We start from the raw sequence: 27,858 nt of genomic DNA on the forward strand, positions 1-27,858 counted from the left end.
ACTCCTTTGAGCAAAACATTCTGTAGAAATGTGTCAAAGCAAGGTTTTATTTCTAAGAAAACAAAAGAGAGGAAAATCTGAAAACTCACACTAAACATGGTACGGACAAAATAAAATACATAAAAACTAATTCACAGGAGTGAAAGGACACTAAAGGAATATCAGATGGTTCTGTGAACTGAAGAGAATCAGTCTTCCTATTCTTTGTCAATGTTACCTGACAGTAGAGTGAAATTAATTAAATAACGATGTTTTTAAAACAGAGATAACAGTTTATTGATTTTAGGATGACTTTGTCTTTTGCCTTTTGACTTTAAATATCACTAAAAATCTATTGAGCTGAAGTTATACTTCACATTACTCAGCTAGTTGGTCATAATGTCACACATCTGGATAACCAGTTCTTTGCAGTAAATGTAGTCTCAATTTATTTATTTATTTTTTTTACATTTTTTTATTTCTATTTTTTAATTTTTTTGCAAATGAAATCATAATCACGATAAAACTTACCAGTGGAATCTTTAACATACCCTGAAACCATATTTAGAAAGCTCCATGGATACCATTAGACCCACACAGAACTATGGTTCCTCATGATCCTCAACAATAAAAAATAAAATAAACTTAATATTTCAAGGTATAAAATCTTGGAGCACATTTCAAAGAACCACCTCATGTCCTGTTTTACATTTAGAACATATGAAGTTATTAATATGAAACACACTTTCATTCAGTGGTACTGGCATTATAATTCTGAGCAAACTGCGTAAAATTAACGATCAGCATGTAGCCTACATAAAAAACTGGTGACACTAACTATGAATACTATATACACAATATATGATCAATGTGTTTGACATTTTTGAAACCTTTTAATTGTTACATAACACATAATGACATTTGATTTGGGTGTTCGTGCAGTTGGACCTGTATTCGTGTATTGCATTAGGCACTGTATGTACTCTACATTTTACAAACATGTAAAGCAGCTATGTCACTATATGTCAGACTAACTACAATGCATTGTGATATCCTAGTAAGAAACATTATAATACCTTATTAACACCCGCATATTTTGTTATGATGCTTGGTAAAGTTCACACAATCTGGTAACATTTTACCCTGTTGATCTGTATTAAGCACAATCAGTATTTCTTGCATTTCACCATCATCTCATTAAAAAAAGCCAGCTTTTATTTGATTCTTTTACATTCTCAAAATCTGTCATTGGCTGGTTTAATAAAAAGTGCTCAATTATTATTTAAATTTTGCTATTGCAATATTAGTTGTTCGCACAACATATAAAATACAATGAAATAGCTACCTTTGTCCATAAATTGTTCTTGTCCACTTGGTGCCTTTAATGTTATACTGGGTCCTGAAACAGGTGGTACTCATGATATTTTGGGAAAGGGCAATTCATGGACAAAGGTAGCTACTTTACTGTATTTTATATGGATATATATATATATGTATATATAACAGTACTCAAGGCTACCACTTCTGATAATGTTTATGAGTACAGGATAACACAGTTTATGTCTTAAAGACTTATGCATTGCAACCCAACCGTAGTCTCTCACTCTTTAGTAGCCTGGTCTGTGAGTAGCTCATGATTCTTCCTGATAAAATTGCCTTCTCATGCCTTAAACTGATGTTTACACTCAACAGCTTCACAGTTGCTCATCTCATAGCAATGCACTGATATCACAGTTGAGATGACGTCCACACCAGTATCATCTCAGTTACCATAGTCAAATATTACAAGACTTAGCAGCTTTTAGCACATAGCAAAAGAAAACAAAGAATAAATCACTGAGATCTCAGGCCAAAATAATGGGTGACTACATCTGACCTGCATTTTTATACATCTCTTAGCATGATGAGATCTTAAATGTTTACCAAACTCAGGAAGTACACTTGTGTGCAAGTACAAGCTTGCAATATATTTTGCATGCCTCCTCTCAACATTTTATTCACCTTTCCCCCTAAATTGGCAGTTACCTATTTGCTTTTCCTATCAAAACATTCCAAATTCCACTTCTGAAAAGACTCCAGTTATCATGTTAATGAGAGGCTTTGACTCATAAATTGACACCTGTAACCTGCAGAGATGTAGCTGTAGCTCCTGAAAAATTACCCCAATGTCTTGCAATGCCATGGAAATTTATCTTAGCAACGATTTTATTGCATGGTTACCTTAGACAATTAAATCAATAAATCTTTACTGTCAGAGAGCTGGCTCAGCACCAGGAAGAAATGAAAAGCTCAGATTCAGTAAATAAAAGGTGTTTTGACACCTCATTTGAGACATTATTTAGCAGTGGCTTTCTTATCCAAGGGCCCTCTCCACCCACCCTCTCTACCAAAAAGAATCTCATTTCGGCTTTATAGACCACTTTAAAGAAGCCCATTGCACTCTACTGCTTGAGAAACCTCATAAATTAATCGGGCATGTCTGAGCATGCAAATTTTCTAAATGATAAATAAATAAGGGGCCATTAGTTTCATAAAGAATGCACTGTTATGAGGCCTGGTAACCAGAGGCTAATTTATATGAAAATGTGTAGTGCTTGTGATCACAGGGATTTATTATATGGAGAAGATACACATATTAAATTCAAGGTGCCCCCTGAATTTATGCTAACACCAACAGAATCATCATATACATGGCCTATTTTTCCCTTCACTGAGTCTGTCGCAGGAAACAAATTCATAATTACAGAGGAGATATAAGGTTAATGTCGACACATTCAGACAGCCCACTTAGGCACCTCATATTCAATCAAAATCACCATCAAAACAATTCATACTCACGGGGCTTATACAGTGTTTAAATTCTAAAGTAAGCAATGATTTAAACTGAAAAAGTATAGAAAAAGGACAATGGCATTTGATGAATTCTCTCATATCTCATTTGCTCAGATATGAAGAATACTAAAAGGAAGTTATGCTGTGAATGATTTTTCTCACTGATTATCTTAAGAATTTTTTTAGTCCATAGAAAGAGTGATTTTGTTATTCTCTTAGATCAGTAGCAACTGGACTGACAAGTGAAACCTCAGGAGAACAGCAGGTAATGTAATCATGTTGAACAACAAGGGCACTAAGCCACTAGGGGACAAATCCACACTGGGTCTTGTGCTGCAAATAGATAAACGTGTAAACAAACAAACCTTCAATCAGATAAAAGCATGTTACAAAAGTTCTGTCTCCAGCCCTGATAAAAATAGCCATTATCAATTCAGCCAAGGCATTAACACTTAGCAGTCACCTGATGTTTGTTTAGGGCATTTTGTGCTCATTTGGGAAAATATGTGAGTATTGTGTAAGACATAAACGGTAATGACAAAAGGATATAGGATGGCAGAAAGGTACTAGGTTTCTATGACTATACGGACATACAAAGTAATATGAACTTTCTTAACTGCTAACAGTAAAGTAATAAATAAAAAATTCTGAAAACATCAATCTAGCAAACCACTAAATAAGACTTTGAAATGTTTTGCTCTGGTTCATACCATTTTTATTTCATTTTTTACAGACATTAAACATTTAAAAACAACATAACTACATTTCAATTTTTATTCATTACATTTGACATTTTTATTATAAAATAAAAATACAATAGGCAAAAAAGAATAATAAAAAATTGCAGAACTTGTGCAACACATTGGAAATACAAAGCTAAACAGGCAGGAAGATTCTTTGATACATAACGCATTTTAAAATGAAACCTTACAACTATACATATATAAATCCATAGCATTGCAGGTACCCTGCTCTGTACAAAAAACAAAACTAAAGTCTACAGCATGCCAGAACACAGAAATCTTCTGTCACTGCAATTTCTGTGTACAATGTTGTCCATCTTATACAGCTGTAAGCTCTCTGAGACAAAAGGCTATTTACTCAGAATAGAAACCCTGCTCTTTACTTATGTCAAATCAACATACCTTAGGCAATAGGTAGCAATGAAGCATTAAGTTAAAGCTCGAGCATCAAGGAACAGCTCTTGGCTAGGCTAATATTCTTGATCAGTTCATAATAAATATGCACCCACAAGGGTAGTGAGATCTACAGGAAATAGAACTGAAATTTGTAAGAATTTATCACATTCTGATTTAATTTTGACAAATGTTAGTCAAGCAATTTCAGACATTTTCAGTAAACATAATTGGGACAGTGGTGTTCTTCTGCAAAGTGTTTCATGTATGACCCTAAACATTGCCTTGATACTGAACAGATTGCAATTCCTGTATTTCAAAACCAAAGTGAAAAAAATATCGGTCAAGTTTGGATTAACTATTTATTAATTAATTTATTTATTCTGAAAATGCTTCATCAAAAGTAACAAGTTTTTGCCCTCGCCTCCCTTTTCCTGATGACACTCTATTTTGCAATTGTCCTTTCCATGATTCTTATTGTACACAAGAATTGATTCATTGTGAGTACTTCTCCCATTTGGTTAATGTAACAGGTTGAAATAATCCACTTTAACCATGAAGTATTGCCTTGTAAAGTAAAAGCCTTTTTTTCCCATGTTACAAACCCTTTTAGTGTTGTTGACCAAAACTGTACATTTTCATATGACGCCACTTTTTTCATCTTTACAAAAACTTGAGTAGTACAAAGATATGACACTCCAGAGGAAGATGATTCAATAACAGAGTTTCAAAAATGAAGCAGTACAAAGATTGCCAAATAGCAAAGGGAAGGAATGAAAGATGTCATAGATCGGCAATGTTTCAAGGCAATGGGTTTGTGACAAATCTTTTTCAGCTCAAAAGTAATACCTTGATGTGGTACATTTCTGATCACCAAAGACACAAAAGCATGGAGCACCGCAGAATACTGTACAGATATAGACAATCGGACATCACAAGACTCTGTTGACAACTGCTCTTAATTTTTCTTTAAGTGTAACGAGGCATTTCAACTTGACAAAATGTGAGAAAAAAAACATGGGAGTATAAATCATATCTCTGATGAAGTTAGAAATAAAGAATATCCATAACTTGGGTAATATCTGTATGAGAGATCAAGGCCTGGGGGAAAAAACACTGTAGCTTTAGTAGAGACTTGTGATTCATTTGGAGCACAGCCAAACCAGTACACACTGACTAATTTTGAATTATTCTGCTTAATAAAGTTTTCATGTCCAATGGAATAGCTGTGTCTTTTTAATGAAGAACTGAGAGGTATTTGATATATTTTCTTGTGTTCAGAGCTCAGTACATTCCATGCTCATCACTTGAAATCTGCCACGATGCACACACTGAATATTAATTAGTGGAGGACTTGGAATATCTTTAATTGACCAACATGATGTGGTGTTTTCTGTTAACGAAGTGCTATTTACATGTTTAATTCACAGAGCAAACAGAATGCCTCCAGCTGGGACCAAATTAATTGGAGATCATTTTTCTTGATACTTATTTTCACCACAGTGAAACTGATAGAGGACAGCAAAAGATCAAACCAAACTGCCGTCCAAAGGTTTTCCTTAACTCACACTGAAAAAGGATGTGGCATTGACACTATGACATTAGTTGACAATCTTGTTGAATTATGTGAATCTAAACATGGGCTTGAGTACTGTAATCCAAATTTAACCGAACTGATTTTCAGGCACTTTTTTCAAACCTGCCTTAGGGGTTCTGATGTGCATTGATGTCACTGTGTTTACTGGAATAGATCAATGTATCTTCCAAACTTTGTTTTACATTTCACTTTTACATTTCAAACAAGTGCAGTATCACAACTTTCATCATTTTTTGCATTACATATACTGCCTGTTCAAAATAGACTCTGTGAGACCTTAAATCAGAGATTTTAAATATACCCCATGTGTGTGGGTGGGTCTAGCTGATATCGGTTTTTACAGATTTCACATTAGTCATCAGTAGGTCTATTTATTAAATTCTAGGCTGTGAACATTTGAAGAATGACCTAGGCTGGAGTGTTCTGAAACTGGAGGTTGCTCAAAAGATCAAATCTTTTTCTTCCTTCTGAAATGCATAATACAATAGTGAATGTTGTAACTTCCATGAGAAAAATTCTATCCAAAGAATATAAACATTTTCAGCAGCAACATACTAATTATACAATTCATGTTAAAATGTACGTGATTGCCTAGTGATCCATGTGTGATATAAATATGTAAGTTTTAAAAAGCTTTTCACATTACTGCTAAGTCAAAATTAAATTAGATTTCAAAACCTTTGCTTTATTTCTCACTGTGGGAAAGACACGTTATGTGAAAAGTACACCGTTGCTCTTCTCTTAACCATCTCATCTGAGCAGTAGTATGTCACATTGCTACTAAATCTTCAGATTACGGTTTGGGTAAGTACAATATAATACATGCACTACTACTTGTTGTTACATAGTAATTATTGTTAAGGGTTTTTAAAGGTAAGGGTAAGTTTGGAATTGAGGAACCCAGGAAAATTGGTTTTGCTGTAACAGGGAGTGATTATGGCCATCACACTTTGCGTTGATGAGTAATGTAAAAATTAGAGCAAAGCAATGTATAATGGTGGCAAAATCAGCCTTTCCTCACTGCAGAACAAACGCAAGACATTAAATGTACGTCAAAGGCGCCAGACCAAGCCTGGAAATAGAGCTGGTTGTTTACATTGGTGGCAAACCGAGCCAATGTGGTGTGTTGTTGATTAGCTGCCAAAGGGCCACAGATTTCCTTGACAGACTGGCACGTCTGAAATGCGCACAGGAACAGCTGTGGGATAAGCCACTCAAAATGCACAAACTGACTCCCCACAAAAGAGACAGTTGGTAACTTTGGACTGGAAGAGAGAATTTGATCATTTGCATAAAACAAATACACACACCTTGTGTTATGTAGACTGACTACCAGGAGATTTTACTGATAAACTGGATGTAGCAAACGATGATGAAAAACTGTGCTTTAACTAAATGCACTGCTCACTCTTTTTATTTTCACTGACAATGATAGATTAATGTTCAATTTTGTAAGCACTTTGAAACATGTATATTGCTATAAGTTCTTGATGTGGTACTGCATCAAATGGCTATTGCACCAAAATAGATTTACCTTGTCATATGCACGGTTGTGTAACATTGCGTAAACACATCTGAGATTTTATAACAGTTTAAATAAGAAGATTCATTATATAAAGTGATCTGATATTCCAGTTATACAATATGTTAAGTATTGTAAGTGTTTTCACTTTAATTTGGTTATTATTTATTTTCTATCATCATCAGAGCAGTAACGGACCTAGAAATTTGAAATATATGTGTCACACATTTGAAACGTTAAAGCCAAAACAGATATCGCCATTGCCAGTACAAAGTATATAAATAAATAATTGTGGTTTATGAAAAAAATCTAATATACCAATATGGTATGGAAAAATCATTTAGATTCATTCTCGTTCTTAAATATAGACTCTAATAATTTTCACTGGATACACAGGCACTTTGTATGTTCTTGGTGAAAATCATATTTCAAACGCACACTCACACACACACACACGCGTGCACACACACACGCACACACACACACACACACACACACACACAGTCGCTCACACACACACACTCGTTCTCAACGTCTCTCACACACATTCAGCGATGGTCAGTTGGTAGTGGAACACAAGCACTGTGCAATAAGGTGAGAAAAACAGGCCCTGCCACTGAGAATCACACAATGATCTTCAGACCTCAGCGACATGTACAGACCTGTACCAAGTACTTCACATTCTCATACACTCCCATTTATAAAAAGACAAACATAACCATGTAGAGAAGCTGCTAGCATCTCATCGACAGCATATCAGCTGTACAAACAGTAATATTTTACATAAGGTTACCATCCATAAAGTGTTTACAAGTGGTTAACTAACACCTGATGAGAAATGTTAGCAACAAACGTGTTCCGTCACAGAAGATTTCATGGTACGGTAAGCAAAGCACTAACAAATGCACTGATTCATATTTAGGGTCTGAATCAATGCTGAAATGGGTGCGGGTATTTATAGTATACTCATGAGTGTAATCTGAATGATACACATCCCTTATAGATGACACCTTAACATAAAGGGTCCAGTAATCCACCCATTCAGAGAAATGCTGAATTTCCATTATAAGACAGCACAGAACACTTAAAATTTTCTGTAGTATGGATAATGTTATATTCTCACTACCTCTACAACTCCATGTGAACATGCAAGACTGAACAAACATCAAAGAAGAAAAGAGTTGTCTTATATAACAGAGTTGGTATGGTACATATTGGAAAGCTTAAAAAATCTGTTGAAGTCTCAAAGGAGTCACTGCTCTGTCCTATGTGCATAAATATTATGTGACTGCACAAGGAGTTTTTTAAAGACAGTCTTGAAGACTGCTTTTTCAGAAATGTGGTCCCCAAGAGTCAAAAATGGAAATGCAACTTTGGAATAAAACTAGACTTAGCAAATGGTTGTGCAGGTAGCCCACTGTGAGTACGATATAAGCACTTAAAAAATAGCGTGTGGTCTATGTCGAAGCACAAATACTTAAACTAGTTGGACATAAGAATGTGGTTGAGTACATGACAGAGAAAATGATCATTTTTCTAAGTGGGCTCACTGTCCTTCTAATATCGTAACTCACAAACTCACAAATGCTGTTCAAGTAACGTCTGCTACACATGTAGATCAATGATTTAAAACATGAAGGCTTTAGCAGATGCAGCTCAAAAAAACAAAAAACAAAAAAACAAAACAAAACAAAAAAACTGATATCACTTTTTTGACAAGTTAAATGCTTAGGAAGCCTTGCATGTTGCATGCATGTGACACAAATAAGGTCATGGAGCATTTTAAGTATAAATGTATTCCATCATCATACTTTACACTGCATAGTCATATGCTGTAATTTATATTTTCTTGTTAGCTACATGACAATATAGCAGATACTATCTTAATACTCCATTGCAAACGCTACTTCATTTATGTTTAGACTTAAACCTGCTTTTTTAAGTTCTAGATCTGGGCCATGTTACTGATGCAAATGCATTTGTTGACCCTTTTACTCCTCAAATTGATATCAAAATACTACCCCTTCGTCTCTTAAGTTTCTCTTTGTCTCTGTAAGACAAGAAGATCTTCTCCAGGACTTTTATGTCATTGACTTTTTTTTGAAGCAGGGAACACAAGACATAAAATCAGCATGAGAAACAACCTGTTGGGACAGTCTGATGGAACAGGAATCTGGGGCTGACTTGCTGGCTGATGGAGCTCTGAAGGTAGGTGGTGACTACGCTGGTGGAGGTAGTGATGGAGGAAGAAGTGTCTGTGATAGAGGAGAGCACAATGACGGGGCCAGCACTATAACAAATGGGCCTCTATCCGGAGCCAGTGCAGTCCTTGGCGAACGTAGCGCACCAGTTCTGTCATACTGCTGTGCTGTGTCAAAGGCTCCATCACAGAGTCCAACTCCTGAAAGAACTCTGCCAAACAAGGACAGAGACAAAGAATGAGGGATGGAAAGAACGACAGATTAAGAACCAGCTTGATCCAACTTTCTGGATAAGTGGTAGACACAGAACGAAAAGTATAAAGAGTGAGACAAGAAACATTAGCGCTCCACTTGTACAGAGTGATTAAAAGATGTGCTTCTGCTTATCTCCTTCCAATTGACAGGAACTGATTACCTGAGAGCTGTAGTGACTACAATCCTGCTTCATGGCTGTGACAGTACATTGGTGGCTAAAAGGCCCACCCAGTCTTACAGCATCCTAATTGGGCAATTTTGTCACCGTTTCCCCCAAAGACTAAGCCAACAGTTCCTAATTGAGCGCGTTATTAGCAGAGACAGTGAGGAGGAGCGGGTGAGAAAGGGTCAGATTAACTTCTTAAGGGTGGCTTCTAAGGCAGAGTGACATAGCGCAGGGTCTCTTTAATTAGCCCACTCTGGGGGAAGTTAAGAAAAAATGGTAGCGGAACTAGATCAAATTTCATATGCAATTAAGATGGTGACTTCCAGTTTCTAGTCGTCTCTTAGAAATGTTCAGTCACAGATTAAGGTAAATGTGAGAAAGGAAAAGAGGGAAATAATGAAGGTCTCTTGAAGGAAATAAGACACAAAAAATGCTTAATGTGATAAGTTGGCCTGAGAAAATTGCTTTTTGAACCGTTTCCTGCTTCAGTTTTCCATCTGGAGGGTTCATTTGCTACATCAGTATAACTTAAAAACTTGGAATAACTTTTCGATGTTGCTGATGATGACGATGATGATTATTACTTTGATCAACTGATTTATTGATGCTGTTCTGTCAGATTGTAGGAGTAAGTAGCTCCTCCTCTCTTGTGAACTCTCTTGGTTAAATTCACTGCACACAAACTGAGAGAATAAAACTGTCAATAAAGAAATACTAAACTACTACAGACAGCTTTTCTGCACTGCTCGTAGGTTCTAATGACACTAAACAGCCAGTTAGCATGCTAATACTGCTAAAAAAAACTAAGAGCCTACCTTGACTCTCCTGGGACAGCTTGTCAGCAGTGTCCCAGTGCTCGTAGCTGCGTAGGATGTTGTTGGTGATGTTGACATGACTGGCAGCCATGTGGTGAATGCGCTGGGGGATGGCCACGCTGCCGCTGGATGAGGAACTGACAGCGCCAGTGCTGCTACTAACTGAACTGACTGGGGACGGGCTCAAAGACATGGGGGATGGAGTACCTGTGCTCCTATACAAAGAGGTAAGACACGTTGAGAATTTTCATCAAGCAGAAGCACGACTACATATCAGAAAGACAGGGGACAGAATTTAAAAAAAAACAAAAAAACCCCCAAGAATAAAATAGTTACCCTGATTGACCTGTTTGATATTTATTTACATCATGTCAGATTTGAGAAAATACATATGTACACGCGCACACACACACACACACACACACACACACACACACACACACACACACCAAACATACAAAAAAACAAACAGAAATGCATTAATGCTGTATTTAGTATATAATGCTGAATTATTGAATTGAAAATGCCCTAAAATCAAGTCCTCAGGGACAATTAGCCATTTTAAAAATACTGTCCCATAAAATCCCCTGTTATAGCTCTATTGTTTATCATCAAAGGGAATAAACATGTTCAGAGCATGTTAAGTGCTTAAAAAACTGGTAAACTATAAATCACATAAATTATTCACTCATGCCTTTGTACTCAATAGACAGCCAACAAAAGGTATTCATCAGGCCTCAATTATTGTCCCATATTCTACAAATTAATTTCCTGTTGAAGAGTCAGCTTTACTGGGAGTAAGGCTGTACGAATGACAGAAATGATGTCAACTGCCCAAGGAAACCAGACATGGGGATTTAAGAGGCGTTGCTTTACATTTAGCCAATAATGTTCTTTCATTGACTAATCACAGAGTCCAATCTGAATGGCATGGGTGCACCACAAGCTCTTTTCTCACAAAACAATTACATCTTGATTTTCTGTCAGTTGCCTTCGGTCATCAATCAGAGCACATATTCATCAGTCTTCTAGTGCAAAACCCAAACAATCAGGCTCCGGCCCCTGTAATCCGTCTATAAATTGAAACGCACTCAGCCTCCACAAAGTTAAATTATGTTCCCTGTCAACAGTGCGGTTCCTTCTCTGGCAGCTTTGGGGTTTGCTCAAATAAACAAATCCCTCAGAGGGAGGCAAGACAAGGGAAAAAAAGTAAGACTCATGATTGTCAAGGACAACGCAAACAAACTGAATTGAAGAGGGTAGACTGGAAAGGGATGGAATGTTGATTACAGTTGCAGCAGGTAGGGGAGAGACTGGGGAGGAGGTCGGGGGGGGGGGGGGGGGGGGGGGGCAAAATGCCCCTTTATTGGCATAGATGAACTAAGGCCCTAGGAGCCCACTGTCTGAGGCTAATTGGTTTTGACAGCTCAGCTCAGTGCGGAGCAGCAGGGCTGGGTAGTGGCCAGCCTGAGGGCTAGCTCCAGTCTTGCAGTAGACAATAATCTAGAGCTGTTTTCACACTGGTTGCCCTGTTTCCACTGGGTTGCCATGGTGCTGCCACAGGAGGACTAGTGCCTTCCCAGAGTTCTTCACTTCATGCCCTCTCATTTGCTTAAAGTCACCATGACAGAGGTTTCTTATCTCATGCCATAGGTCTGCACTTTCCCACTGCCTCAGCTTAGGAGAACATTGTGTATTCACATTAGGAGATCTTTTCATAAGATGGCAGATGCATACAGGAGAGAAACTGTAGTGAGATAATATGAGATAAAATTATACATACTTTCCATTGGCCCCCCAAGGTGAAGGTGCTTGGGAACTTTTTGCAGAGTTCTGTAAAGAGAAATGAAAATCTGAGCACAACGGTGTTACATCAAAACCTGTAGCATAGCACCTTGAGAAACTCTGAGCTCTCTCACAGCCTCCCCTGGAAATTCCCCAGCATGATTAATCAAAATGGGTGTACAGTCTAACAATGTATGCATATAATTGATGGAGTTAATTTGTACACTAACTGAAGAAATGAATTGCTCTCAATAATGTCATGTAAAATTAATGAGAGCATGCTATTCAAACAAATATGAATTTAATTTAGCAGAGTGAAATTGGTTTTTCTAGGCTTTAGACCCATTGCTTTATCCTTCCATTGCATTTAATATAAAGAGAAAGGAGGTGGGCATTTTACCTTGAAATACTCCATTAGTGAGCGGGAATATTTCATAGCATGGTCTTTCTTCAGTTTGAACATTCGCAAGTACAAGAGTGATAAACATCGATTGCTGTCGAGATAAAAAGTCAGCAATGTTAAATCAGAGGTAACCATAGGGGATAATATAACATATACGATACACAAAGAACCTGCAAGAAATGTGAGCTCAACTGCTGCGACCAATATAAATTGCAACATTTTACAAGTACAAGACATTATTCAGCAACCTGGGTATTAAGCATCAATCCTTAAAATCTAAATTTGCTGTACACACCATAATGACAGGAGACTATGAGTGTCAGTAAAATCATTGTCTGAAAATGTCAGTTAGCAGGCCTGTGTGGGGTGGCTGACCTTTCAGCTGTACATTTGCCAGACACCAGATGCTGTGGACATATGCATCGTACCATGAAAACCAATGAGACCTCGAGTATTTAGAAAGCAGCGAGGGTCACCCAAACTGGAGCCAAAATTAATGTCTGCTCTACCGAGATTTTAACTATGGCTGTTTGTATGTCTATAACAACTGTCAAATCAAAAAATGTTCCATGTTATTCTTTGCATGGAATAAAATAGTAACAGACTTCCCTATCCTATGAAAAGTAAGACTGGAAACACAGGACTCTCTTTGATGAAGATCTTTCTTGTGAGGGAGTCTCGAAAGTAGCTGCTAACTGCTGGTTGATTTTACTGATGAACAGGAAGAAGCCTTCTGATTCTCAGCCTAAGCTATGATCAGTGTCACAAGCCTCAAATCTAACCTTGACATTCCTCTAAAAACAAACAAACCGCAGTTGTGTGACAGACAGACAGACAGCGCTTGGACTCCGCCTCTATCTGAGCGAGAATATATGTTTGGACAGGCACTGTGTGGAAATCTTCCATTATCCTCTAATAGCTTAATGAAATACAAGAGGAAAGATCCCCTCTAAGCTGATTAAGAACTTTAGCAGTGTTTTAAAGCTCCCTTCAAGATCCAGCAGATTGTCAATCAGGGATGGTGGAGCAGAGATTTAAATGGTGTTGTGGAAAAGTGGTGGATTTAACTCTTGCTGCTGGTGTAGCCTGATGGATTTTCCCATGCTACCAGCACAGAAAGGCTTATTAAAATCCTTACCAATTCATCCCATTTCTTAAACATGTGCTCACACTTTCTCTTACAAGAGTACATGTGAGGGAAAGGAATGATACATGGAAAGATTAAAGTTTTATATCACATGCTATTTCTTTACTCATGGTTCAGACATCCTTTCTTTTACTAGGTAGACATGTGAAGCTATTGTGCTATGCGTCCACTGATCATCGTACATATACATATAAAGCTTAAAAACAATGTAAACTTACCACAATACAGCTAATTTCTTCTCGGCTACTGTGGCAGAGTGACTTGCAAAATTCTTTAACCTCAGTGCATACCTAAGAACAAAATCATAAAAAAACCCAGTAAATCTCAAAGAGTGTTAACATTCCATACTAATGTTAGGTGCAAAACCAGATTGTGTTGAACAAGGTGTCAACATCTTACTTAAATCTGTTCAGTGATTGAATCTTAGTAATGGTAATTCAGCAATTGAATGTTTCCACAGGCTTCCCTCCACAGGTTCTCGAGGAAGAATACAATAACTGGCGGATGAATCTCAGGTCACGGTTATGAGCTGCAAGCTCCATCTATTTTAATTTGCGGTGACATTAATAAAATGAGGGTGGCTAATTGCTTGCCTTGTAAGGTAAGAACTGCTCTGCAGTGGCACTAATGACAATCATCTTTTTTATTTTAATGGTGGCAGGTGGGCTTTCAGAATCCGAGGCTCAGATGAGATGCTGTTGTACAGATACTGACCTGATGAGCTCCACAGTCTCGGAGTACATGGTGTACGGAGATTTGGCCTCTAACGGGTCCCGCTCCATGGCATTGCCACACTCAATGAACGACAGAGCACCGTCGGCATAATTGACAGCTTTGCCAAATTTATCCATCTGTGGAAGTAACAGAATGGCGTAAGAAAATGACAGCAATAAAATGTACATAAAATTAGTTCCAAAGCTTCAAAGCTTTGAGTAAACAGGCCATAAACTCATAAGCACGTGAACATAATCTGACGAGGAAATGATGTCTCCAGGCTAATGCACATTCATACTCAGAACTCAGCATCTGTTTTTATCTCTCTGCCATTTAATCAGTATAAAAAACAGTGAATCAAAGCAGATGACAGAACTTCAGGCATGCAACTTAAAAACTGTCATGATGTAAAACCAAGCTATAAATATTAATAAATACTCAGGACGAGAATTATATACAACGTTCAGGGTGATGTATCAAGTTTTTCAGATTTTGTTTTCCTTGAATTTTTTCCCATTTCCATGATTCCACATGAGTCTCCCAATGACACAATAGCCATATCAATCTGGGTAACACGACCTACATGGATGTCTCCCTGTGACTGGACATTGCTGAGCAGTAAGAGGGAGGCTGACCGTGGCTGACTTACATACCCAAGGGAGGATGGGAATTCCCCTGGACCCTCAGCTACAGTCTATAAGCATTGCATGGATAACATTCAAATCATAAATCCAAAACACTTCACGTATCATTGTACTGTATGACGATGCCCTAACTGTGCCTCTAAGGGACCATGTATCACTGATCTGTCACCCATATGACAGATATCCCCTTAGACAAACAATTAGGTTTTTTTGTTTTTATCAGGGTAGTAGAAATAAAAAAGTGCATTAACTCGGCTCCTCAGCTCTGACTTTTTACGCTGCTGTATTTACCTTTGAATGCCAGGAAAGCAAAGTGCCAGTTAGTATCACTCTAATACTTTCATTGCAAAATAATACTACAAATATACTGCCTCAAAAGAACCATCCATGTTTCATAATGATACAAATATACTGCCTCAAAAGAACCATCCGTGTTTCATAATGCTACAAATATACTGCCTCAAAAGAACCATCCATGTTTCATAATCCCCTCTTCCAGTCAGGAACAGCACAAACAATAAGCTAACCTCTCATCAGCATATGGGTGTAAACGAGATTTACTGACCACTCGCCTCTCAAAGCACCTCTCCAGGAGGTTCCATCCATTTCCAGTAAGCCCTTTTACATGCTCAGGTCCGCTGGTGGGAGATTCATTATACTCCGCCGATTACTCTCATGTAACACGGGCAATCAATTCCTTTCACTTTGTATTCATGAGTGGCTTTACACGACCTGAGCCGATTTATGGGAGACTCTATGTAACTTTCGATAAAGGACAATGTCTTGAGAGATAATTGCCAGGATCCAATTATTAGGGCCTGGGGAGTGTGTTTGTAAATCACTGGCTAAGCCCCACTCTGAGAACATGGAGGAGGCATGGGAGTGCTCCTTCCCTACTAGATCACAGCGTCTCACTCACAGAAGACCACAAGTCCTCAGCACGAGACCCCTTTTAACACCGTTAATAGCACTCTTCAGTTGAGATGAATTATGTCTTCATTGAATTAAAGCCACTTAAACAGAGCCATAGTCCTTGTCATTTTGCTAAGTTGCCAATGATCTAGATGTAGTCCTGTTATTTTTTGATAACAGGATGACGGTATGTGACTCCTAATATATACAAGTAATCTGTATGGCTGAAATTAAGAATTCTGACAACTGCCCGGGACGAAATGAAACTAATGAAACTGAATTTCAAGCTCAGCCAAACTAGGTTCTGATGTTTTTTTGTTTCTCTTAATTAATGTAAATATTGAATTATGTTTATTGCGTGGTACATTAAATTCAAAGCCCCACTGTAGAAAGTCTTAAAGGACAAAAGGGTCAATCTCACCAGTGCGTCTGCTTTGTGCTTTAGTTTCTTGGCTTCCTGCATATAGTAGTCTGCACTGTGAACACTGTGAGGGGAAAAACAGGAAAAAGATTTAAAGGAAAAAAAATATGTATATGATACTTAACATATGTTGTATATGGTAATGTTGTCCGATATATCAGTGGTTTAAGTTCTAATTGTTCCATTGTTTCGTTTGTTGTTTGCTGTCAAAGACACAATTATTGTTTCCATGATTAGTGGGAAGGAAAAAAAAGCGTGCATTGGCATCACTTAATTTAGTTTTCAGTTAAAATATACTTGAGTTATTGTTCAGCATCGATACACATTGTGTGCATATTACGAAATATATAAGATAATAATACTAATAATTTGAATACTTTTTCCTTGTATATTAAAACTGCTGTAACTAATTATTAACACATGTATTACAAATTTGACCTCTGTAAACAAGTTAATGGATAAGTAGTGTCAGGATTTGAGAACATTAACCTACGTGTTATTGAACATGAGCTTAGGTCTCCGGGGCTCAGTGTGTTCCACAGACAGTGATGAGGGGTTTGACCACAGGTCTGAGTCTGACTGAGGATTGCCATGGAAACCACTGGAAGCCTTGCCATGGCTGTCTTCCTCCTGGCAGATGAGGAGTCCATTAAAATGCTAATTAATGTTCAGCATCTCAAATAATACAGTAACGACTCATGGAGACAGTTTGCATTTATGGCCTGTCTTTCTCCTCCGTTTCGTAAGATTAAATATACATTACTTAACACATGGGATCCATTTTCTTGTCTTCAAGGCTATTTTGAAATTTCTCCCAAAGGATAATTAGATTTGTGAAAATACAGGAAATGTGGTCAAAGCCTGAAGCTCAGAGGAAATAATCTACAGCAACAGATCAGGACTCCAACACTGGTTCCAAAGATTTATACAAGACCCTATCTTTTCCCTGCTTAATAGTTCAATCAAACTTCTCATACAGTTTGATACATCAAATATGTCACTCAGTATCCTGTTCTTCCAGGAAAAAAGAGAATACATATAATTTCAGCAATAACACTTAATTCTTCTTGTCAGAGAGTCCACATGAATTCGTGCATTCAAGAATTGCATGCCTGTTAATGACAATTTATGAAATAAGAGATGATAGAGGTCAGTCATGTGCCTCATAAGAAATTTGAACCAGCTTTACAAACAAGACATTAGTGATAAGATGACTGAGTCAAAGCTGAGTAACAATACAAAGCATTCTGCCTCAAACTGGCATTAACAGTCATAACTGCAATTACATCATATTTATATCACAGTCATTCAAATGTTACAACAGAGCCTTTAGAGTATATCCCAATTAAACATGAGTTGGACATAATTCTTACACTGCTTGTCTTGGAGTGTGAGAGGGACTTGCTTTCCCCTTTGCGGTGCTTGTGTGAGGAGGAAGAGGAGGATGAGGAAGAAGATGGAGGGAAAGACCGCATGGAGGGTAAGTTGCTGTTGGGGGCACTAGCACCTCCCTCCTGGCTGAGTGAGCTACACTCACTGCTCCTGCGTTGGCGTACCACTGGCTCATCTGAGAGGGGCGAGAGTAGGGGTGGCAGAAGCTTTTCTTCACGCTTTCGAAGCTGTTTCTTCGATGAGCTTGGCCAAGACAAAAAAAATGAGAGAGAGAAAGAGAAAAAGAAAGAGAGAGGGGGAGAGAGGGAGAGAGATAGAGAGAGAGAGAGAGAGAGAGAGAGAGAGAGAGATAGAGAGAGAGAGAGAGAAGACATTAACAATGTCTGGCTAACACTGTCTCTTGCTCTGCAGAAATGCTTGCAAGATATTCCAAATCCTCAGGTACATTTAGTGCCAGCCAATTGGCAGTCTCAATAGCCTCTCTTTGATCAAAGAGAACTTGGACGTGCAGACAAAGAAGAGAGACACTGACATTACTGCCTGGCAGACCTGTCTGGAACAAGATCAACATGTCATATAGCAGTGAAGACTTCAAACCTGGACAGCATCAGAGTATTTAAAAGACGTTTTCGTATAGAACTTAATGTCCTAGGCTCCTCACACAAGAGCAAGTTTATATCTTACAAGATCAATTTTATATCTTACACTTGGGTGCTATTTAATGCAACATGCACTGTGTTTTGATTATGATGACTATCACACTGCATTGTTAAATGATGACAGTCCAAAGTTGACTGCACTCAATCAGAATACCTGGACTGTCAGTAACCTTAATCTAGCCACCTCTTAGAGATAACCACACTGTTTACGGGCATGTTAGTGCCAATAATAGAAAAAGAACTATTGCTCATCCTCCTCAATAGTATTAATTGTTTTACTCAATATTAATGCTTATGCAGCTGAATATATCATGTAATGATTATAGCCTGAATATAAAATATTTATAGATATAGCTAGAGATATAGCATTCCTATATAGTACCCTAAATGTCTCAGAAATATTGAATGGCCTAGCAGAGAATGGCCATTTGGCAAGATGTTAGCCAGTTGAGGTTAGGCATATGGTCCCTCAGACATCCTTAACAGGAATGTTAGAATGGCAAGCACATCCCTTGTTTATACTCACAGAAATTATACCAACAGGTTAATGTCAGAAAATTCTTGATGATTGCATTGAAAAGCAGGTGAGGCATCCAGACTGTCTAGCTTGGTGTCTTCAGACTCCATGTGGGATTTACACTCTTCAGTTTGCTTTAAAGGCTACAATACACCTTCAGTTCCTTTCTTTTTCCTGCTATCTGCAACAACCAATTATTTCTGTCCTCTCACATACACTCTTGGGACTATATTTTTGTAAAAACAGCATACCACGCTAAAACCATCCAAAAGCAGAATTATAATAAATAATAAAAAGCAATAAAAAAGAATGTGATTAGGATAGTGAAATCGGATTATTTCTGAACAGCAAAACTTCTGTAATGTTTTATGGTCCTCACAATAAGCAGAGACTCATCAGTTTACTACAATAATAAAAGGCATCTTTAGCTTTGTAATTTGATTAAAAGGGTGATAATAGAGTGTGTACTTTACGGCTGTCTGTGTGGAGGATTTAAAGGCTCTCCGGCAGGTGATATTATTTAACAGCCTGTGGGCTTTGACACTTTCTGTAACACTTTCTGTGGCTATTAGTGGAAGCTAATATTTTACTGAGGACTAATCATATTAAAGAAATCTGCTGCGATTAGATGTGCTTCACTGCAGTGGACATGCAAGCAAACAGGATGACCCTGTGACCCCTGTCTTGAACACGCCTTTTGACAGACATTTGCTCTCCCTTGCGCTAATTGAATATCTAAAATTAGAGTCTACAGCGCTCGTGTCAGTGTCAAATTACATTAATGCAAAGGGAGAAAGCATGCTGTTGGCCAGAGTGGGCCTGGGAGGTGACCTGGTGCTGCTGCTGAGCTGTATCCTTCTCACTGTCCTCTCTGAGGACACTACACCAGGTTAGGGATTGAGCTGAGCCAGCCAAACAGCACATAAACCACTATAGAAATCAAGACACTAATTTAAGCACAGTGCAAAGACTACTCACTCTTTAGTGCTGGAGACCTTGTGGCTGTGAATGGGGGAGATGCAGGGAGGGAGTAAGAGAGCCTCTTTCTCCAGCCTTAACTTCTTGCTCCCAACCATCATATCAGAATGTTCAGACTGCAGTTTGGGGGAGAAAAAAAAAAACAGAGAAACAGAGAGGGTTATTAATGGACTGCTGAAGTGATTAATTAATTTGAATCTTATTTAACATTCATTTTGTATTTACTTCTATCTGAAGTGACTTGCAAATTTCCTTTTTACAGATTTAAAACATGAGGGAGACAGGGGATCTTGTTGTGGAAAACCCTGTGAAGCAACTTAAGAATAAATGCTATATTTCAAAACATAGATTCAATATTTGCTTGCTATTACTGTCTGTACTTTGTAGTGTTACAGTAATTCTGTACAGTTACTGTAATTCTAGACTGTATTAAGGAGTATTAAAGACCAGTAGTTGGATGATAGAATGGAGATGTATAGGGGTTAGGTAACACAATATAGTTCCAGCCAGTCCAAGTCTGCCTACTGATCATGCCACACAAAAACAGGGAAGCAGAATGAGAGAGGGTAGGAGGGGGAGTGTTTACTTGCCTTGTGTTTTCTCTTCGATTTACTGGAAGGCTTCTCAGCAGGGGTAGAGGCAGGGGATTGTTGTCGCCTGTGTTTGACATTGGACTCTCGGCACTCAGCTTTGGTGGGGGGTGGCTCAGGGGGGTCCTGCCCTGGGATCCGTGACAAGAGGCTGAGTTCAATCTTTACCCAAAGGGACTTGATGTCCTCAATGTCCCGCAGTGGTGACAATGGTTCATTCTGGACCATGGGAATAGGTGAGAAGATAGGCTCTTCCAGCAAGTCTCCAGCCCCTGGGTCAGGTATGGAAGTGCTACTGGTACTAGTAAGGCTACTAACACTGAGGATGTTGCTGTTGCAATCCTTGGATTTCAGGCTCAGGTTGCTTGGCCCAGGGCAAGGTGGCTGTATCTTTGCAAGCTCCTCTGGATCAGAATGGCACTCAGATGAGGATGACTCTGTCTCAATAAATTCCTTTGACTTGGGGACAATTTTGCTCGGCCCCCGATGCTTCTTCTTGTCTGGAACCGGAGCAGTGGTTGCGGTTGACCGAGGCTCTTTCCTTGGGGCAGTCTTACCTCCAGGACCTTTGCCTTTAGGCTTGGGTTGCTCCAGAGGTGGTGGCTCTTTTTCTTTTGGAGTAGTACTTGAATTGTTGGGCCTTGGCCAGTTGTGCTCCTCAATACTGGAGGATCGTTCCACTTTCTTGGGTTGCTTCTTACCTGTACTTCTTCTTGGTGGGGCCAGCTCAACCGCAGCAGGGGACTTCACCTTTGCACTCTTTCCCTCTGGCGCTTTCTGGACTGTCTTGGGTTTGGCCTTCTCTCTGATGGGACTAAGCAAGGCTCGTTCCTTGGGGTCTGCTTGTACCAGCGCTGCACTGGGCTTGCTCTTACCTGTGTTCTGGGTCTCAGAGGTCTGGCTATCATCAGGTTGGGAACTGCTAAGTCCATGATTCTCTGGCTGGGTGTTTATGAGGGCTTTGTTGTGGGGATTAACTTTGTTAAGCCACTTGTCCAATTGCCACTTGTTGGTTGATGGGGGTTCAGGCTGTTGAATAGATCAAAACACATTACAACACATACACTGAATTTGGTAACAACATTATGTCTGGATCACTGTATCAGGACTCTCAGGTTAAGAGACTGCAATTATATCACACAAGCATATCCATAAACTGTGTTCATTCACCCCATAAAGGAAATCCATGCATCTCTGGAGTATATTTGAGAAAAAAAGGACAGGTTTTTTGTGCTAAATACAAGCCTTGTAAAGTGAACGTAAATTAATATTTAGAGTGTAAGCCAAAATTTTAATGGGGTGTATCTACATAGGAACCATCAATCTCTTGTGTTGATTCATGTGCAGTGTGATGATTCTATCGTCATATGACTTTCACAGACCAATGAGCCAGCCCCGTGATGAAGAGGCTATTAAGACAGGAAGTCGTAAAACTCATGAATAACAGAGGAGATGTATAACATAACCCTTCTTGGTTCTGACTGTGCCGGGTATGTTTTCATCAGCTGTATTATCTCACATCGTTTGTTTTGAACCATTATGCTTCCAGACACATATAAATCTCTCAAATGAAATCATAAAGACTGTCTTGAATGATTTCCTAAATGATAGCCAATCATTTGGAAAAGGAAGCCTTGGGAATGAAAAGACTTCAGAATTAACCACTAAAACCGCTGAGGGTAAAGAATGCAGAATACTTTTTACTTTTTGTGATCTAGTGCTGCCTTTTGAAATAGGTAATGTTCTGCCTTATTACACTTTTAAAAGCCATACAGTCCTCTCATCTGGGGGAGCTAAATTTAAGGTTTTATGAAATAAGGAGTTTGGCATTAAAGAAATCAGCAAAACTCATGCATTATGAATTGCACACTTCAATTTTCTGTTAAGTACCAGGAAAGTGAATTGTACGAGAGTAAAACATCTTTGAAAGGACTTGATCATTTGCACACAGCAGATATGGAATGCAGCTGGCTATCTCTGATGGAGTGCAAACAGTTATACATGCAAGCAGTGGAGAGAATAGGGGACGTTTATACAAGTCAAATGTATCAAATTTATGGGTACAAGTTTAAAACCGTCAGTTAAGCTTTTAGGAGATTTCTTCAAAAATCCTTCTTCTCTCACACACATTGGTAAAACACTGGACAGAGTGTGTCCTTGAGTCTCCTTTTTTGCTAACTCTTTGTGAGAAAACAGAAATTTTATTCCTAAATCCCATGCATGACTGAAGTCTCCAGGTAAAGAATTAATAAAGTAATAAACTAGTTACAAGAGGGAAATTAGTACTGAATACTCCATATTTGTTGCACATTTATGTTGTGCCTGAATGAAAATATTACGTTGTTCAATATAATTTCAGTGACTTTTATTAAACAGTGTGAGTAATAAAGCTATGCTGCACTGTACAGTACAGACCGGCGTGTTAGTAGACCGATGTGAGGTGAGTATTACCTCTGGGGTGGCGGTGCGGGATGCTCCGTTACACTCGCTATCACTGGAGCTGCTCTCACTGTCTGAGTCTGACTCAGAGCTGCTCTCTGATTCGCTGGAGCTGCCAGATGCGCCGCTGGAGTGACCCGACTCATTGGTCCGAGAGGTGGGCCCAGGGAGACTGTGGACAGTTGGACAAAGGAGAATTTTACTCAGCTAACTTTAATACATACACATTAGATTTACAATCACAAATGGCTTCTGCTGGATATGGAACAATCTCTGCTATAGCTGTGACTGGGTGGACAAACCAAACCTTTTGAATCTCTGTCAGTGACAGCGCCAGTGATAATAATTCGAGATTATTTTGATTTATGCAACAGTACTAAAATGCTGAGATCTGGAAAAGAATCAGTAGAAAACAAGCCAGGCTCCCCAGAACACTTCCTCCCTTTCAATATATGGCTAAGAGGAACGTAGTCTGCACTTTATTAAAAGACATCACAAAGCGTCATACTTTGAGTAGACTCCGCAGTACTGTAACTCATCTGATGACCTAATTAACATTAAATAACCTTGCCTAAAAAAAAAAAAGCCGTGTATGTCTCAGCCTCCCACCACCACACTGTCTGCTCTACTGTCATCAGTCATTCTGTTTCAGCTGCAGCCTCCAGTACTGCCTGTGGAGCAGCCCAGGGAGAGGCAGCAAGTGATGCAACAAACAGCCAGTCAAAACATGATCCAGACATTGTGTGAACTATCCAACTCTCTCACCAAAACGCTGTTTGTGAAAAGAAGTAAATAGAAGAAATTTAAAAAAATCTTTCTTTTCAACAAAAAAGACAGTATATCACATTCAGATTCTGGTTTAAAGGTTTGGCCCACCACATAATGAACACACCATGACACACCAGACACTGCTTTCTGAAATCAAAAATAATCAAGAAGTGAACTAATTTGTTTATATCAAGAGCTACATTTTTCATGAGTCAGAAAAAATGCAGATTTGAAATGACATAAGACATAAATTATTACAGCATGATTCAATACACATGTGATTCTCAAACTAGTCGTTGCATTTGGAGGTTGCAAGAAGCAATTGTGGGGAACAAAAGATGTGAGGGAAAATGTAACAATAAAGTTTTTTGTTTTTTTTTAATAATTGTGTTTGTGCATTACATGAAAAATGATCAGCCTAAAAATACAAAGAAAACAAACAATCCTGGATCTGTATGACATTTTTAAATCTTGACATATCAGAGCATGATGCTGAGAATCACTACTGGTTAAGCAGTCGTTAACATGACTGTACTGCTCATGTATAGTGCCTTTCTTATATTATGAGCTGCATAGATGTGGTTATAACTGTATTTAGCTTATCTGTAAATCATTCAATGCAAAAAGACATTCAATGCAGTGATGTAGATATATAAAACAACAACAACAACAACAACAACTAAAAAACATCAATTAGGAGGAACTCTGAGTGACTGTCTCCAGTTAGTATCTGTGTTATTTGTAGTGCTATTATGGTCTGGGGGGCTGTATACCATGTGCATATGATGTTGTGTAAAGCAATTCAGAGGAAGCTAGCAGGTTGCAAGTTTCTATAACAAGTCTCTTATTTTCAGGGTCATGGGCTGAATATTTGGGAACTACTCCAATCAGCCTGCCTGTTTTTAAAGTTCATTCATCCATTCATCCATGAGTCTATCTATCTATCTATCTATCTATCTATCTATCTATCTATCTATCTATCTATCTATCTATCTATCTATCTATCTATCTATCTATCTATCTATCTTCTATCTATCTATCTATCTATCTATCTATCTGTCTGTCTGTCTGTCTGTCTGTCTGTCTATCATTAATCAATGAATTTATCTGTTTGTTTGCTCAGTGCAAAGATTTGTAATAAGCATGTCAAAATTTCAAAATTTGAGTAAGATGTTGCTGAGGTGCAGTAACAAGGAAGGTTCTAGCCTGATCGATGATGTATGTCTCTCACTATAGCAGCATGCCGGCTCTCTCCTCCACCTCCGTAGTTATTATTCCACACTGCTTCAGTGTTCTCTGTCACTGTGCGCCTTTATTTATTAGTTCATGAAAGGCCAGAGCTCTCTAATCCAATAAAACTCTCTGTCTTACAGCACCCCTCAGATCCTGCCGCCCATGATTGCTTTACATGGGAGTCAAACATGCTGGTGGGAGGCAAATTAAATCCATTCCCAAAGGTCAGATTGGGCTGGTTTATGTTGACACTTTGTTAGTGATTATGCTGCGACTGGGAGGTGCTGCATCTTCCACAGAGAGGCTGCTGTACCAGTCAAAAAGACGTATAATGGTGCCAAGCCAACCACTTGTAAATATATATTCAGAATAAGCATTTTCAATTTGACAGCAAAGGCAAATGCAGATTAGTAAGGATCGTTATGATTATGCAGATATGGACTCTATCAGACATAAGTAGCATGGAAAGATGAGGGCAAAAAAAAAAAAAAAAGCAAACACACTTGGCCCCTGACAAGTGCATCTTCCTCTGAATGTGACTTAACACTCCAAATTGCCACCGGACTAGGGCCAAAGAAATGTAGCTATTTGATCTACTTCTTATTTGTTGACGAGACTGTCGGCACAACCAGAGCCAATGTTTCAGTCAGTCAAGAAAACAGGCAAACATCTCCTGAGAATTCTCTCATTGAGCAGAAACACAGAGCTGTTCACACGTAAAAAATAAAAAAGAGAGAAGAACTCAGGATTTGTGAACAAATAAAGAACAATAATAGGAGATGAAAACCTCATGTACTCATAACATTTAGCATATTGTTTATTTTCAGTGACTATGCTTTTCATTAATGTAAAACTGTGTCAAATTGCTGTGGTGTTTGTAAGTGCTCATTCACAACAAATTTCTCTTTAAAACAAACTAAATCTGATTCAGCTCTAAGAATACTACTCTCCAGTCAGAGAGACAGTCAAGAGATTTTCACACATGCACAAAACATCAGAGTGTAATATGCAGAGGACAGAGATACTGTATCTAGTGAAGGTTCTTTTCCTTCTGTTCATTTCCCTTTAATAGGTGTGACCTAAGTCTGACAGCTGATGAGACCCCCTCACGTCATGTGGATTATGAGAAAAGGTGAAGCTGGAACAGTCAGTGTTTTACTGCTCAGCAGCATACGGAACTGCTCACAGTATTTGCTGACCTCTGACTCGCTAACAGGTTTTCTGGAGTATCCTTTTTGCATGCATTCATGAGAACGCTGCAGTATATCCACATATACAAACAAACAAACAAATGAAAGAATGAACAAATGGTTATCTTTAGGTTACAGAAATATGTGATTCGATATTCCATTAGAATACCTTTCAGCTCTTGAGGACGTTTTCCAAACGACATCAACACCTAAAATTCAATGCTTCATGTAACCACCAAAAATGTTTGCCAACTGACTATATCTCATTCTCACATTTTCCAGCACAGTATTAATAAATCACGGACACGCTCAACAAATCTTGTAGATTTGCCGAAACATACATTGTGACATTAAGTAAATACAGCAACAGCATTCATAATTAATTGCATCCTAGTCCAAAAACAAACTTGATCGTGAGCCTCTGGGAATAGCCACTCAGCTCACTTCCCTGTGAAGCAGTCTGCAGTGCTGGGAGGGGGACAGGAAGGAAAGCACAGATACTGTGAGCAGCAGCAGCAGGCCCTGGGCATTTTAGGGCTCCATGGGGCCTCTGGGATTGAGAGGGAAGGATAAGTTAAACCAACAGTCTCATACTACTGCTGTACAGGGAAAAAGACCATACTGTAAGTTTCAAAAACAATGTCAACATTTGCTGTCTCAATGTAAACAGTAAAACGTACCCAAACTCTGTGGGAAAGTAAAAGCAAAATGTATTCCAACTTAAACCATTTTTTTTTTCACATTCCACATCATCAAAAATGCCCAGCAGCATTGCAAAACTACAAATGTGCTTAAACCTGCTTGATTAATGAAATTAAGATTTGGTGATGGGGAACTCTGTTCAAGGATAGAGTGGAGACACTCAAGGGAAATATTGCTGAAACTACAGTTATTAATGGACAAATTCCCAAGACATCTATAACCATGAATGTTGAATATTAATATGAAGTTTCTGCATACACTTACCAACATTAAAATGCAACAAACATTAGTAAATAATGGATAATGATGGATCCTCATTCACCAGAATATCAAGAATCAAAGAAAAACAGCTATGTGTATGTTTCTCATTCATACATTTGCATTCATTTACACCCTGTCTTGAAATTGTGAAATGCACGAGTAATTGGATAATTCATGCAAAAGCATATATATAAACACAATCTCTGCTTGAGTTAAGGAAATATGTGAACGTGGTCAGTGTGTTTATTTATTTAGACTGGGTGCTGAAATTGTCAAAATTCTTTGCGGCTGATCAACAGATTCTCTCAAACGCTTTCAACAGGAAGCTGCCAGTGAACCTTAAGAAATCTCATGTAGTCATTACACACACCAAACAACTCTGAGCTTTCATTAAAACTCTAATAAATAAATAAAGAAACAATATTTAGGAGTATTTACAACATAAATATTCCATGTTTTATAATGAAGCAATTTTCTAGGCCAATGCAGAACTGCAAAAGAGTGAGACTGATACTACACACACACACATGCGCGCGCGCGCGTGCGCACGCACACACACGCACGCACGCACGCACACAAACACATATATACTCACACACG

At 38.5% G+C, this 27,858-nt stretch overlaps 1 protein-coding gene across 1 annotated transcript in view; it reads right to left on the reverse strand.

Moving 5' to 3' along the window:
• Positions 1-9,356: 9,356 nt before the first annotated feature.
• aff2 (AF4/FMR2 family, member 2) overlaps positions 9,357-27,858 on the reverse strand; it is a 140,251-nt gene continuing 121,749 nt past the window's right edge. The window contains exons 10-21 of the mRNA XM_030765815.1: positions 23,117-23,276; positions 20,666-21,694; positions 20,076-20,191; positions 17,903-18,164; positions 17,023-17,159; positions 16,530-16,593; positions 14,553-14,689; positions 14,057-14,128; positions 12,689-12,782; positions 12,287-12,336; positions 10,504-10,718; positions 9,357-9,478 (exon numbers count right to left, since the gene is read on the reverse strand). Of these exons, the coding sequence (XP_030621675.1) occupies positions 9,357-9,478; positions 10,504-10,718; positions 12,287-12,336; positions 12,689-12,782; positions 14,057-14,128; positions 14,553-14,689; positions 16,530-16,593; positions 17,023-17,159; positions 17,903-18,164; positions 20,076-20,191; positions 20,666-21,694; positions 23,117-23,276 (2,458 nt within the window). The remainder of the gene's footprint in view (positions 9,479-10,503; positions 10,719-12,286; positions 12,337-12,688; positions 12,783-14,056; positions 14,129-14,552; positions 14,690-16,529; positions 16,594-17,022; positions 17,160-17,902; positions 18,165-20,075; positions 20,192-20,665; positions 21,695-23,116; positions 23,277-27,858) is intronic.

Source organism: Chanos chanos, chromosome 2, assembly GCF_902362185.1.
Source record: "Chanos chanos chromosome 2, fChaCha1.1, whole genome shotgun sequence".
Taxonomy (NCBI): Eukaryota; Metazoa; Chordata; class Actinopteri; order Gonorynchiformes; family Chanidae; genus Chanos; species Chanos chanos.